The sequence below is a fragment of the Centrocercus urophasianus genome, unplaced genomic scaffold (genome assembly GCF_019232065.1).
Source record: "Centrocercus urophasianus isolate 14NV4802_14NV808 unplaced genomic scaffold, USGS_Curo_1.0 seq_23, whole genome shotgun sequence".
NCBI lineage: Eukaryota > Metazoa > Chordata > Aves > Galliformes > Phasianidae > Centrocercus > Centrocercus urophasianus.
In genome coordinates, this window is record NW_024884789.1 from 12,925,478 (window position 1) to 12,941,100 (window position 15,623).

Below are 15,623 nucleotides of genomic sequence, written 5' to 3' on the forward strand. Positions count from 1 at the left end.
TACATTAGCCATGTTCAGCAAGGGCAGTTACTTACCAAGTAGCAAAAATGGCTATCTGGCCGAGCAGCTGACACACTGACCTCTCTTCTGGGCAACTAAATATTAGAGACTGCAATTTCTCGATTGATAACAAACCGTTATTTCCCCCACATTGAACTCATAAGAAGTTTTTGTTCTGCTATGTCCCCTCTAAAGCATTAAAGAGGAATGTGATTCCAGCTGTTTCATTGGGTTTTCTCAGCTACTTCCATGAAGCCAAACATGACTTGTAATCGTGTGAAGAATTCATAAGTTCTGAGCCTATGTATTTTGTGCCAGTCAACTGAAGACCGGGGTTATAAAATCAACTTTCCAAGTGCTTTGAAAGATACTTTTTCTTATGCTAATAGATAAGTACAGGAGATTTGAGCTGGCTATGTTGATATTTTTAACAGAATAATCATGCACAAATGGAAATGTAAATTCTTAAATAATCATTGCTGTTGGAAGACATAAATGCTTTATACAAGTCTTTAGGCAACTTCTGTTTTAAATTTCTGTCATGCTTCTCTTTGGAGTTTCAAATGCAGAGTTTCAGGGAGTAAATATCCAATTGATTCTGTGATCTCATTTCTTTCCTACATTGTCTGATGACTTATACTTATCTGACTTCAGCATATGTAATTTCAGCTTGCTAAGTCTGCAAGCTAATCAAGGGTGATGTGAAAAGTGAGGTTTCACATTGGTGAGTGAACTGAATGAGATGAGCGCGAGAGTCACAGCAGCACTGCTCAGGAACGGGGCCGTAGGACCTCTGAGTTCTCTGCTGTAACCTCCATGGATGTATAATTCCCAGGACCATGCCTTGGCAGCAGTGGCAGCTTAACCAGTACTGTGTGTGTCTCACTAAAACTGCAGTGAGTTATTTCCCTACAAAGTATGATGGTGCACATCCAGGCACCAAAGCAGCATACTGTCCCTGCCCAGAAAATCTCAGCAGGGATCCTCACCAGCTGAAAAGCATCCACCACTAGTACCTCTACAAGTAATAATTTCTAATTCTCAGTGTCTCCACTCTCAGTAACATCTTCTTGCTTTTATTGTTGCTGTTTTTTAAGTAGCTCCAGTCACTAATGGAGATAATCCATCCGGTTAGTCTCCGGCTCCATCAGCCTTTCTTCATAGGAGAGGTGCTCCAGCCCTTTGATAGTCTCAATCTAAGCATTTACACTTAAAAGCAACACACCACAAGCACATCAATTTCAGTTTTACACTAACCGTATTATTTGAAATTGAAAAAATCTCTTTTCTTTCTACATTCCTAAACCACTGCAAAACAGCTGTACAAGGATACCAGGGATTTAATTACGGATGTTGTCCTGACTTTTTCCAGCTAGCTAGTGTGTTACCCTTTGGTGGGAAGGTGACTCACTTAGAAGCACTGCAGATCGTAGAATCTGGACATCAAACAGCAGTAGTAAAGTGTCAGCAACAAAGTGTTTCGTTTCTTTTGCTGTTTGTTTGTTTTTTGAAAGCTATCTTCCATAAGCCTAGTCCTTTACCAGCAGATTTATTCTTTACTGCTGTTGTCTGTTAAACTGAGTAATAGCTATCAGCACTACCTGATTTTTTCTAATACACATTAGAAAACACAGGAATTATTATGATATTTATCTTCATGTTATCTGAGTTATTCCCAAAGGTGACTGGTTTGTAACACTGAAGAGGCAGAGCACAAAGCAGAGGTTACAGAGACTAACCTTGTCTGCGACAAACAAGGAAATTAAATTAGTAACTTCACCAACCAGCTAATGTCTTATCCACAAGCATACCCCACTGCTTATTTCCCAAGAAGTACTGCTAACTACCTGGGTGCAAGGTACATGCAGATAATTAGCTGGGATGTACCTTGGATAAAACCATCCAGGTTTAGGTGGTCAGCTTGCAGTGCTTTAAGCAGTGTCATCTCACGTGATGCACTTACTCAGGGCTCTGTGTGCTAATTCAGTTTGGTGATTTACTGTCCTTTCTCTTCTAAGCTGTACCCAGGCTACATGCAAACTTGGTGAATCATTCCACTTACTACGGAGCCAAACTCAGCATGATCAAATTCAACATTTGTCGTAGAAGGGATGAGCCCACAATGAGATAACTCCTTATGTCAATCTTACAGGGTAGCTTCCACACGCTGAGATCCAATACTTAGCCAGCTGACTGTCATCTGATTTCCAGCAAAGCAGTTGTAATTCACTAATACCATATGTATACATGTACTGTGCAGTCCATATCACTTCTTGGACATGAAAGAACTCGGAGATCTAAAACCTGTGAACAGTAATAATGCTCAGAAGCTACGTCAGGAGGCAAAGCTGTAAGGGGACTAAAGTTTACAGAGCATTAGGCAGGCTCAGGGAGCTCCTGAGGTGAAAGCCCCCAGACCAGTCACAACCCATGAAAGGCACCAAGTGCTCCCAGCTCCCATCGATTTCAAAAGGAAATCTGCAGGCTCTTTGTTTGCCTTGCTGCTGTGTGATCAACTATGAAAAACTTATTTTTCACCATTTGGCAACTGAACTCTTAATTCTTTGTTTGTGCTTTCCGGGCTGTCAGATTTAATATGTCCATCGTTTAATGATCCCATCCTCACCTTTAACAGAGGATTTTTCTGTTACAGAGGATTTTTCTATTTTCATCCCAGCAAATGCCACGATCGAAATTCTTAAATTTCCACTTCTGGAAGATGAGATTTCAGTAAGTAAAATAGGAACTTCTTTTGGAAAAATTTCATAAAAAATTTCATAAATCCAAGCCCACAAATCTAACAATTTAAAATAAAAACTAGTATTTTCCATGTTTGTTGGATCCAATTTGCTTAGGCAAAACAAACCTGGCTTCAGTACACTTCCACTGTGCTGCCCTGTAGCACAGCTCCTGGTGACAGAACACAGGGCAGTTTCGTTAGCCATCCAGCAGCAAATCCAATAGCATGAGAAGTATGTCAGCAGTTCCTTCATGGTTCAGTTTATTTGGTTCAGTAAACTTCTCCCCAGTGAAATATCACAAGCAAAGACCAAAGAAACTCAAGGGAAACCTTTTTTCTTTTCATATTTGTATGTTCATGAAGACTGAAGGATTCTGGAGAAAATGAACAAGAGCAGCTGATGAATGTAGACAGCCTGCATTCCATTTCCAACATGGAAAACATTTACAAAATAAAACCCCTTCCAAGTAGGAAAAGTGTCATATGGAAAATGGTACTTCTGTTCAAAGTGTACTTACTCTCAGAAACTTGTTAAGAGGGGAAAAAGCAGCTTTGTCTGACTGGGAGTCCTGAACTCTCTGCTCATACACCAAAAGCATCATGGTAACATAAGCATCCCTGCAGAACCCTCTTTCTGTCTGTCCTGGCTTTCAGATTCTTCTGCTGACAGCATCTATTTAGGGCACATTGTTGGGAGACACTTTTCTGGATCTGGAACTTTTTCTATTGCAAGCTTTCAAACAACAGATGTAGTTTATATATTTGTTCATTTTCCCAATTGTTTTGGGATAGATTTTAGTAATGCTTGCTGAGCCCAAACGTATGCTAACAGATCTTCACAGTACACCACTGTGAGATCACTCTTAATAAAAGAGAAGTACTAGAGTGCTGAGCAGAAATACTCCAGAAGTTTGTGAACTACAGCTCACATGGTAACAATGATCATAAGATCATCTATATACAGAAAATCATAATAAATATTGTATGACAGCAACAATAAAATCCCTAACAAAAGTTCACCAGGCAAAATCTACTTAAAATTCCTCCACAATGCATGGATAAAGGATTCTTTTTAAAATAAAAATAATTCCAGACAATTTTTGATAAGGAGTCTCACTTCTAGACATTACTGCATGAAGATACTTCAATAAACCACGTGCACTGCAGAAGTTTCAGAAGAACTGCATGCCTTCATTGTAAAATACGTGTTTGGAGAAATTCAGGATACACTAAAAATGATGTTTAGAAGTGTTTAAATTCCATACCAGTGAAAGCATCAAACTCCTGTTTAGATGAACACAGCTAGTGATTCTCAAAGCAACAGCTTCTATGTGCTGCAAAAATAGGATTCTCGTTCAGACAAAAGCTGCAGAAGTAAAGCAAAACTATGCTGTATAAAAACATCAAAGGGCACAATGAAAAAAAAGAGGATCATCATACCTCAGAGGCAAGAGAATAGGAAAGAAGTAAGGGAGGAGAGGATGATGAAAGCAAAACACAACTCCCGAGAACTCTTTACAATTCTCCCATCATTTCTTTTAAATACAGATATCTTGGAAGTACAAAAATGCCTTGGGATCAGCTGCCAGGTCACCATTCTTAGACTGAGGGCTTTGGATGCTTAGACCTATTTGCTGGAATGAACAAAGCCCACTTACTCTGGGATTTAGTTACAGTCAAGCTGCGGGCAGACTCTCTCGCTTAACCAACATGCTGCCAGTGTTGATGTGTCATCTCCTTCTGATTGTTACTTCTGTCCTAAGGCTAAAACTCATCCAAATTCTGCTCTTTCTTTCCTTTCCATTGCAACTCTCAATCGTTGTCCATGCACCACTGCCCTCTTTATTTCCCACTGCTTTTCTGCAAACTCCAGAACAGACGTTTTTCTTATTCAGAGTATCATAATGGTGCCAAGCATAAATATTCACGAGGGTGCTTTCTTAGAGTAGCTAATACCAAAAATTCAGAAGTAAATAACATTTCACCAACTTTCCTGTGCAGACAAGACTGGTTGTGCATATGAATATATTGCCTGCACCTCCCAGCCTGGCTCTGCAGCTAGCTCTGCTTTCCACCTTGCAGGGAATGGAGCTAGGATATACTAAACTGATCTGGACTCACAGCCCTGTGAGTTTCACTCTATAATGTCTTTCTTTGCTAATATTTTAAAGATTCTGTTGCCTCTATTTTCTAATGATTTCAAGTTCCTAATTATTTTTTTCTGATCTTTCCACATTTATGCTGCACACATTTCATTTCTCCTTGTCCTACCTAATGCTGTGATCCAGAAATTATGCTGAATTTCTGACATAGCAAGTTGGCACAAGACAAGTGATTTCACTGCAGGATCACACAGCAAAAAAAGCAAGGCCATAAGCAGAAAATGAACTCTCACTTCCAGTACAGCTCCCTAAAAATAAAACTCTAAAAATGTATAATCTTTTGCTAAGCTGCCTATTCCCCCACCACTACTCAGTTTACTCCTCTCATGATAGTGTCAGTACACAGGAAATAGCAGCAAGGAAGGTGCATATAGGTAATAGAGATTTTATTCTTGGTTCCTCAGAAATAAAACTGAAGGAAATATTCCAAACCATAAAGTTATAAGCAAGATACACGTGCAGTTTGAATCCTCCTGTCTACTTTCTCTGGGTTTAGGACTTGGATTTTACTGGGACTGGACAGGAAAATGCTTTCATATCCTACAATGCCATATCCTACATCAAACAGTACACCAGCTGTAGTGGATGACACTGAAGGTTCACCTAGTTCATTCATTTGCTGCTGTGGCCAACAGCTGATGCTTCCTGAGCAGGAAAATTTACATATACATGTAATGCTTTCCCTATACACTGTCACAGTCACCATTCTTTCGCAAGGATCTTCTGAGTAAATGGCATTGTCAATCCATTTAGTAATCCTCAGTGGATTTCTCTTACGTAGACACTTCCACATTCCAACTGACCTTCCATAAATGCTACATCACAGCTGGCAGGGAATTCCTCAGTACACGTCTTGCGGAGAACTGCTTCAACTTTTGCTATCAAAACGACCCCCACATCTTGTACTAGAAGAGACTAACTGATCCCTTCTCTATTTCTTTCAAGATGATTTCGAGAATTTTCTATTTCTATTTTCGAGATGGTGGAGTTCAAGATCCTGAGTGGAAGAAGTAAAGCAAAAAGTAGGATTGCTATCCTGGACTTTAGGCTAGCCAACTTCGATCTCTTCCGGGGCCTACTTGAAGCTGTCTCATGGGCTAGGGTGTTCGAAGGCAAGGGGGCCTGTGAGAGCTGGTCGACATTTAAGCAGCTCTTCTTCCAAGCTCAAGATCAGTGCGTCCCTGTAAGGAAGAAATCGGGAAAGGGTGGCAGAAGACCTGTGTGGATGAGCAAGGAGCTCATGCACAAACTCAAAGGAAAGAAGAAGGCCCATGAAATGTGAAAAAAGGGTCTGACTACTTGGGAAGAATACAGGAATGTTGTCAGGGTCTGCAGGGATGCGACAAGGAAGGCTAAAGCCTGCCTGGAATTAAATCTGGCAAAGGGGATAAAAGATAATAAAAAAGGTTTTTTCAAGTACATTAACAGTAAAAGGAAGACTAGGGAGAATGTGGCTCCCCTGCTAAGTGACGGGGGTGTTCTGGTAACGGGGGATGCTGAGAAGGCGGAGATACTGAATGCCTTCTTTGCTTCTGTTTTCAGTGAAAAAGCTCCCCCTCGGGAATCTGAGACCCTGGAGGTTAGTGAGAGGATCTTGGGAATGGAAGACCTCCCTTCGGTCAGGGAAGAGGTGGTCCGAGAGCGCCTAGGCAACACCAATGTTCACAAATCCATGGGACCCGATGGGATTCATCCACGGGTGCTGAGGGAGCTGGCAGAGGTGATTGCTGAACAGCTGTCTGTCATCTTTGAGAGGTCTTGGAGGACGGGGGAGGTGCCTGAAGACTGGAAGATAGCCAACGTCACCCCAGTCTTCAAAATAGGCAAGAAGGAAGACCCAGGCAATTATAGGCCAGTCAGCCTCACCTCTGTCCCTGGAAAGGTGATGGAACAGCTTGTATTGGATGTCATCTCCAGACAACTGGAAGAAGAGGAGGTTATCAGGAGTAGTCAGCACGGGTTCACAAGGGGGAGGTCGTGCTTGACCAACCTGGTGGCCTTCTATGATGTTGTCTCTGGCTGGGTGGATAGGGGGAAAGCAGTGGATGTAGTCTACCTTGATTTCAGCAAGGCATTTGATACCGTCCCCCACGACATCCTTATAACAAAGCTGAGGAAATGTGGGATAGATGAGTGGACAGTGAGGTGGGTTGAGAACTGGCTGACTGGCAGAGCGCAGAGGGTCGTTGTTGGTGGTGCAGAGTCCGGTTGGAGACCTGTAAGCAGTGGTGTTCCTCAGGGGTCTGTACTGGGTCCAGTCTTGTTCAACATCTTCATCAATGACCTTGATGAGGGGATAATGGCCACCCTCAGCAAGTTTGCTGATGATACCAAGTTGGGAGGATTGGCTGACACGCCTGAAGGCTGTGTTGCCATTCAGCAAGACCTGGATAGGCTGGAGAGCTGGGCAGTAAAAAACCGGATGAGGTTTAACAAAAGCAAGTGTAGAGTCTTGCATCTGGGGAGGAATAATTCCATGCACCAGTACAGGTTGGGGGATGACCTGCTGGAGGGGAGCTCTGCGGAGAGGGACCTGGGTGTCCTGGTGGATGACAGGTTGGCCATGAGCCAGTAGTGTGCCCTTGTGGCCAAAAAGGCCAATGGCATCCTGGGGTGCATTAAAAAGAGCGTGTCCAGCAGGTCGAAGGAGGTGATCCTCCCCCTCTACTCTGCCCTGGTAAGACCTCATCTGGAGTACTGTGTCCAGTTCTGGGCTCCCCAGTACAAAAAAGACAAGGATCTCTTGGAAAGAGTCCAGCGGAGGGCCACGAAGATGGTGAAGGGCCTGGAGCATCTCTCCTACGAGGAAAGGCTGAGTGAACTGGGTCTGTTCAGCCTTGAGAAAAGAAGACTGAGAGGGGACCTGATCCAGGTCTATAAATATCTAAGGTGTGGGGGGCAGAATGGCGAGGCCAGACTGTTTTCAGTGGTGAGTGGAGACAGGACAAGGGGAAACGGCTGGAAACTGCAGCATAGGAAGTTCCGCACAAATGTGCGCAAGAACTTCTTTACAGTGAGGTGACGGAGCACTGGAACAGGCTGCCCAGGGAGGTGGTGGAGTCTCCTTCTCTGGAGATGTTCAAGACCTGCCTGGATGCCGACCAGTGCGACCTGCTGTAGGGAACCTGCTTTGGCAGGGGGTTGGATTCGATGATCTCTGGAGGTCCCTTCCAACCCCTACAATTCTGTGATTCTGTGATTCTTCCATCCAGTGTAGGATTTTATAGATCTCCATATCACATCACTTTTAGTTCTTACATTTCCTGTCCTAATTACTTTGTTTCACATTTGTCTTTATTCATTTGCCATCTTCTCTGATAGTGTTGTATGACTATATTTCATCCAGGCAGTTTGAGACCATTTCTTCTTTTTGCCTTTAATATCAAGGAAATGCAAGCTCCAAATCAGGCATCTGATTATTTTGGCAGAAACTCTGGCCAAGAATTTAGTCATGCACATATTTGCAAACAAGCACTTCCACAAAGGGAGAGAAAACAGTACTGGAAAGAAGGGCTGCAGAAAATAAAAGGTCAAATGAACATGAAGTGTGTGACTAAAAAATATTGCAAGTATTTTCTTCCCCTACATCTACCTACTTCTAAATATCACTTGAAACTATCAAAGTTTGCATTAGGTAACAGATGGAGATTTATTTTTGTTGTTGTTGTCAGCATTTAATTATAGAAACAATTTGAGATCCTTATTATGTGTTAGCCCAAAGTATTCCTGGAAAGATTAATGTTCTAATGATTTCCCAGTATTTGGGCTCATAGAATTCAGATTAGGTCAGATGAAACCCTTGAGGTACTAATTTCAATTTAGTAATTATGGATTGCACAAGTAGCACTTAAACATTCACATTTAGAAGTGCTTTACTTTAGATGAGGAAACTGGGAGGACAGCATATTTGTTACCCCATAAATAATGTATGCAGTTTAATAGTTGTGTGGATGTGGGTGGTGCATCCTTCTCCATCATTTTCAAGGGAGGAGAGCAAGACTGTATGCACTGTTCTGCACGTGGCATCAGCCTGGAATCAGGAGCTGAATTCTGAACATGGAATCATTGCTGGCTTCTTTGTGATCTGGTTTCCCTGCTCTTTGCCACAACTGCCTTACAGGCTTATTGATTAATACACTTCAGTTCACTTTTTTTTTTTTTTTTTTTTTTTTTTAAATTGGAAAACGAATATGTTCCCTTTTATTTTTTAAATTCAAGAAGATAGAAATGGTTGATTTTGTTAAGCTCAGAATCAGTCTTCTGGTTTTACTTGTCAGCAAACCAACCAACCAACCAAAGCAAGTCATAGTTGTTTTGGTTCATACGCCAAAACTAAAATCAAAACAATTATGATGAAACTTTACTACAATTAAGTGGTATTTACAAAAACAGTCTTACTGCATCTCTTACTGATGCATAGACACATCATTAACACAAATTAAGAAAGGATGAACTTCCTCCAGGGTACCAAGAAGTCATGAAATTTCATGTCATTTTTATGCTGTTCTGCATGAAGGTAATTTATGTGAGCATACGGACCAACGTGACCACATCGTACTGCCTCTCTGAAGGATTCACGTTGAACTAAGATCTACAGGGAACAAGAGAATGAGGGAGACCAACTTTTTCCATAGCTTGTTAGTGGCAGGACAAGGGGAAAAGGCTTTAAACTAAAAGAGGGTAAATTCAGTTTAAATATTAGGAGGAAATTTTTTACTCAGAGTGTAATGAGGTGCTGAACAGGCGGCCTAGAGAAGCTGTGGCTGCCTCATCCCTGGACGTGCTGGTGGGTGGCAGCCTTGCCCACAGCACGGAAGTTTAATCTTAAGGTCCCTTCCAACCCAAGCCATTCCATGATTCTACAAGTCGGCCACCAACTCACCTGGCTAAGAGGTAATTTGCCAAAAAATCTTCCAAACTCAGCTGCAGTGAGCACTGGAAAATATTCAGCAGTTTTGTTTTGCAATTTTTGCAGGCTTGCCTATGAAACTTTGCAGTTGCCTTTGATCATGTCTCTCAGTCACTAGCACAACATTTTTAGCAAGAGTGTTGTAAGGTGCCAAACTTTGAGATACGATTTCCTTCTCCAAGTCATTACATGGATTAATAATTTGATGCAGTTGTCTAATGATACAACAGATTCCATTGGAAATTTTCACATTTGAAAGCCACAAAGTTCAAGCTGTATTTTTAACTCCCTCTCTTAGACTTACAGGCAAGTTAAAAACAACACTAAACATTCTCACAGTGGATATATAAAGAAAACAGCTATTCACGATTGTTTTCTGAAATATGTGCAAACAATAGAGCAACAAAGTGTCAGCACTATAACAGGCATTGGGAGAACATGAAAATGAGGAATAAACCAAAGAAAGCACATATGTAATGGAAGAGAAGTTAAATAATCTTTGTTTTCCTCTTTGTGCTAAAAATGGAACACTGTTGTAGAATGCATCAAGATGTATTTGTAGATATAATACGGAAAAGAATATGTTATGATTTTAGATGCGTTCCAAAAGCCTCTGTGAGCATGGAAGTTGCAGTGAGCACAGACTTACATTGAAGGCACTGACTTCCTCTGTGACCATTTCAAAGGCGCTGTTGAGCAACTGTTGCAGCTTGAATTGGTATGACCTGAAGGTGGTAATAAGAGCTATGTACACTGTTCCCTTTGCTGCTACTAAATTATTAAGTATTATTGGCACGAACATTCTTTCTTTGTATCAAAGGCATCGCTTTAATGCATCTTGGAGCAACATTTTCCTTTCTCAGAGCCAAATCACAGCAATGACTAGGTCAGTTTTGCTATTTATTACCATTGTCTTTTCACCCTTTTGTTGCTTCCAATTTCTGAGCTTTAGTTACACAGCCATCCATATCAGCTGTACGACCTTGTGCTCCATAATTTGAAAATTCTACCTGCTTCTACTGCCATATTTTCAAGGCCCTCAAGCTGTTAGTGTTTAACTTTGTGGTCTCTGCAGTACCTGCAAATGCCTTCCAACGTTTCTCAGTTTTGTACCTTTCCTGACAGCTTCTTACATTAAAGCACTACACTACAATTAGCCAAGAAATAATCCCCAGGGAGAACACCCTCCCCACTTTAGAAGTTTCCTTCTCAAAGATCTGTAGCCTCTCATCAGTCTGGTTCATCACATCCTGACATTTCTTCCTCTAATTCTCATTCATTCTATATTTAATAAATTTATTATCGGGATAATTTTAAGATAAACAACATAAAAGTCTGAAGTCTTATCAGAAAGAGACACCACACTTGCTTATCACACTGCGCTTTTTGTAAACTTCCATTTTGTTATACCCCATTTGTCAGCAATCTCTCTATATTCAGTGTTTTTTTCCTTCTCAATTCATAATGTTGATGAGACCACAGTTCACTCTGCCACTCCTTTCTTAAGAACAGATACCATCCCAGGCACTTAATAGACATTTCTGAAAAGGCTGCTCTATGTGTGCCAAGCTACTTCAACTAAAGAATTTTTTAAAAGTTTTACAACCAGAATATTTCATCAAATCCTTTTAGGGAGAAAGAATCATTCATTATGTCATCTAGAAATTAATTGTTATTGCATAAATAGATGCATTCAGATGCACATCTATATTAACTCAAGCTTTGAAATCATAAATAATTTTTTTTTTTTTTTTTTTTTTTTAATACAAAATGCAGAGCTTAGGCCCACCTGGAGTAGGTAACAATTATACACAGATAGAGTTTTGATCTTAACAGTTTACTGTGTCTTATAAGCTGTCTTATAGTAACTTCTTCAGGTTTTAGATTCCATACTATTATGACTTACTATGAATTTCATTTCAGAGGCACTGGGATCACAGAGTCAGCACTCTAGAACAAAGAAAGATCAGCAAAGCTTAGAAACCAAATTTCAACTCTATACAAACACAACTGGAGGAGCATGTCAGATTTTGTTTAATCAGTTGGAGACTCTTGACAAATGCAGTTTCAATGCCTCTCTTCCTCTCGTGATGATAGTCCATGGCTGGTCGGTATGAACACACATTTTATTTTTAATTCAATCTGATTTAATACATCTGATTTGATATACTTTCCTCCTCGTTACGCTAGTGCCAAAAGCAACTTCAGAATTAAAACTAGGATCTCAAAGATGGTGGCAATCACAGCTAAAAATGAAAAGTGGCAATTCTCCACTGAGATTCTGAAGCAATGCTCGAGAAACAATTTTTCCTGTAAGAATCCCATGCCAGGAATTAGTTTCAGTCCTGGTTTAAAGCCAGCAGAGCTAGAACAAGCAGCAGAATTAAAGAGCTATGCCTCTGGAGGACTGAATATTAGGTTTCATTCCTCTGGTACATTCGCTGCCAGGTATTTACAGGCTTCTTGAAAAGAACTGCGCACAAACTGCCCACATCTTTCTCACAGGTACACCTGCAGAGAGAACTTCTCTATAAGCTTTTTTCAGTTGAAAAGTCGGTGAATTATCACTGAACTGCTTCCAATTACATGATTAAAAAAGAGAAAAACATAAAAAACAAAAACAAAAAAAAACACAAAAAAAAACAAAAAACAAAAAACCAAAACTGCTCAATTGCATAGAATTTCTATGCTAGAGTGAAATTTTATCAGCTTCTCTGTTGAAAAAGAAACAAAAGATAAGGCAGGATAAGAAGTCATCTAATTTGAACAGATACCTGATTCTCATAGAATCAGTATCACCAAACTAGAGGCAAAATACACCTTCCTTCTGCCACTGCAAACATACAATCAGAGAAACCTTGAGCAACACCCTTATACACATAACTCTTACAAAACAGAACAGCAGAGATGGAATGTTGCCCTAGATTACATTAGCTAAGACTCCCACATGCAAGGATGTTCAAAATCTATGCTCTTCTAAAAGAGAAATTATGGATCTGAGGCTGCTGCTGTCAATATTCAAGATTCACATTCATTTATAGTGCAGAAGTATTATGCTCTCAGAGAAGTATGAATGGAAACCCAAACCCTAGACTTCCAAATTCTGTCAAATAGCCAGAAGAGATTAGGATGTTCTGTTATTTAGGAAATAAGTACAACTAGCTCATCCTAAATATGAAATATTAAGTAGTAATTCTGGTCCATTAAATTGGGAGCAGTTGTAGATGCTAATACAGAAAGTGTGATGCAGTCCTTGAAAAAAGAGCCAGAAAAGAGAGGGATAAAAGAGGTTTCAAAATGGAATGGCTGTAAAAGGCAAACATTCACAGGTCTGTGGCATTGCAGCTTTGTTCCCCTTTCAGTATAAATTTACATGGACAGCTGCTCTTGAAAAAAATCAAACTTTTGGGGCACTTCTGTCTCTCTTCAATCAGTAATCATTTCAGCGATAAGAGATCACATCCTAAAATACTTATATATGTTCTTGATTTTTTTGTCCACCAAAAATCAAGGATTCTTGGCAATGAAAGATGCTGGCAGCCTCAAAAATCTTAGTTACCTGCACTAGCCCTCCTGGTTCGTGTTACGGCTTACATTTCCCTGAGCTTCTCATACAAAATACTTGGTAGACGCGGGTTTCTCTTAAGATTACCTCTTTAATTTTTTTGTTTGTTTGTTTTAATCTAAACAGGTGGATGGGATTTTAGAAAGTTGGATTTGGAAAATGGCAGCGGCTCTGAAGTCTCAGCATAAACAACTCAATGTGATCATTGCAGATTGGCTTACATTTGCTCACCAGCACTATCCCATTGCTGTACAGAACACACGCTACATAGGACAGGAGATAGCAGACTTTGTGGAATGGCTGGAGGTAAGATACAAATACCAACTGGTTAATGCTTATTCATTTCAATCAATTCTAATATCCTGTAATTTTCTTCCGTTCATTTTCACATGGTTTCATAAAAATCTTTACCATGTAAGAGAAAAAAAGCAAGTGGTCTTTTTTATCAGAATACTTCCATGTGTCTTTAGAGGTGAGATCATTTCACGCTCACTCAGTTTTTCAATTCCCACTTGTGCAGACAGCTGACGTTCTCTGAACTGTTAAACTACTCAACAGTATTTCAAGTTCAGAACTCAGTCAGTAAAAGAAAGTCAGAGCAAGAGTCCTGTACTTTCAAAGCAGGCACATGATCATTTGCAAGTGGCTAGTTCAGCAAAATGGGTCTGTGATCTATCCTTAACTCAGAGTTCAAGCATGACATCATGTCTGTTGGTTTTTTTTGTTTGTTTGTTTTTCCTCTGTTTCCCAAAGATTAGTCTAAAATAATGGCTTGGTGATCCAAAGTTTAAAGGGAGATTTAAGAGGACAGATACACATGATCAAGGGCAGTAATGAGTGCGGAGCCATGCTAATGAAGTGACTACTCATCAAAACTCCCACTAGGTACAAACAAGTGGCTGTCCCTTACAGCAGTTTAGCTATACCTGCAGCCACCTGAATGGAAACAGTATAGAGGAGTTTGCAAGGGATTGCTTGTCTCCAGAACTGTTTTAGAAAAAGCAGAAGGCAAAACATTGGAAAGAAAATTACACATATAAACTATGCACCCTGTTTAACTCTTATTTCGGCTATCTCCAGTAATAATTCAAGCTACCTAATTGGAAGTGAAATTTTATCTCTGCACCTCACAATGAATTTTTGAATACATCAATTTAACTATGGTGGGATCTGTGGCAGAAGGAAAACAAGCAGCAGAGCAGAAAGATTTGCAGCCAATACTCCTAAAGGGCTTTCAACAGAAATGGCAGGGCTAGAAGTTACTAGACAACATTCCCATCTAGGAAGAACAGACAGGAAGGAGAGCCAGAGTCACCACTTACACACATTTGCATCACTTCCAACAAACAGTAACAGAACCTCTACTATTTCAGTCGATGGTTTTCCTGAGCATATCACAAAAGTCCAAGTGCCCAGATGGATGGCATTTTCCTGATGCAAACAAAGGAGGCAAGGAATAACACTCAACCAGCAAAGAAATTTAGTGCATGATACAAGCACTTTGTTTCACCTTCAGCATCAACACACAAATTTCTTGAGTTACAACTCGCAGTATTCCTTGTTTGTGGTTAAGCATTTTACTAGTTTACATGTTGCATTTTCTGCATCTAAATCAAACTGCTGTTACCTTCCAGGAATCCATTCAATTTTCCAGGAGTGATGTTCATCTAATTGGGTACAGCCTGGGAGCTCATGTTTCAGGGTTTGCTGGTAGTTACATCAGTGGTACAAACAAGATTGGAAGAATTACAGGTAAAAAGATTTTAGAATTTTAAAATTTTAGAAGCTCATTCTCCAAGCTAAACAGCAGCTTTAAACTATGGAGTAAGTATTTTTCCAGCAATCAGTTCCCAAGAAGGGTATTATACAAAAGCACCCAGTGAATTAAAAACAACATACATAACTGGAATATTATTTTTCTGAGTACTGCAGTAATTTGAATATTATTATACAGAGCATCTGATTCTGTGAAGAGAAGCTTTAGAAATTACAAGTCTCAAATGTAGGCTAAAAGTCAACTTTGTTGTAGGACTGCTGTTTTCAAAAGGACCTCTGAAACGCATGACCTCTAGAGTATCAAAGAACAGAATTAAGTAAACATTTCTCAAAAGACAAAACAGTAGTGAGCTTGGCTTACCTATAACAAACATATCTATCTCAGCCTGTGTCCTTGTGTGTATAGCAGTTACTGTTTATTACATCTCTATTTGCCTTTTGGTGTATCCATGTATCCTCTGCAGTACAAGT

The 15,623-nt window shown here is 40.1% G+C and overlaps 1 protein-coding gene across 2 annotated transcripts in view; it reads left to right on the forward strand.

Moving 5' to 3' along the window:
* LIPC (lipase C, hepatic type) overlaps positions 1-15,623 on the forward strand; it is a 43,170-nt gene that overhangs the window by 17,156 nt on the left and 10,391 nt on the right. Inside the window, exons 3-5 of one of the 2 annotated variants that reach the window (XM_042824766.1) lie at positions 11,735-11,922; positions 13,503-13,682; positions 15,011-15,128. In XM_042824766.1, the coding sequence (XP_042680700.1) occupies positions 11,735-11,922; positions 13,503-13,682; positions 15,011-15,128 (486 nt within the window). The remainder of the gene's footprint in view (positions 1-11,734; positions 11,923-13,502; positions 13,683-15,010; positions 15,129-15,623) is intronic. The other variant, XM_042824767.1, reaches the window with a different exon arrangement.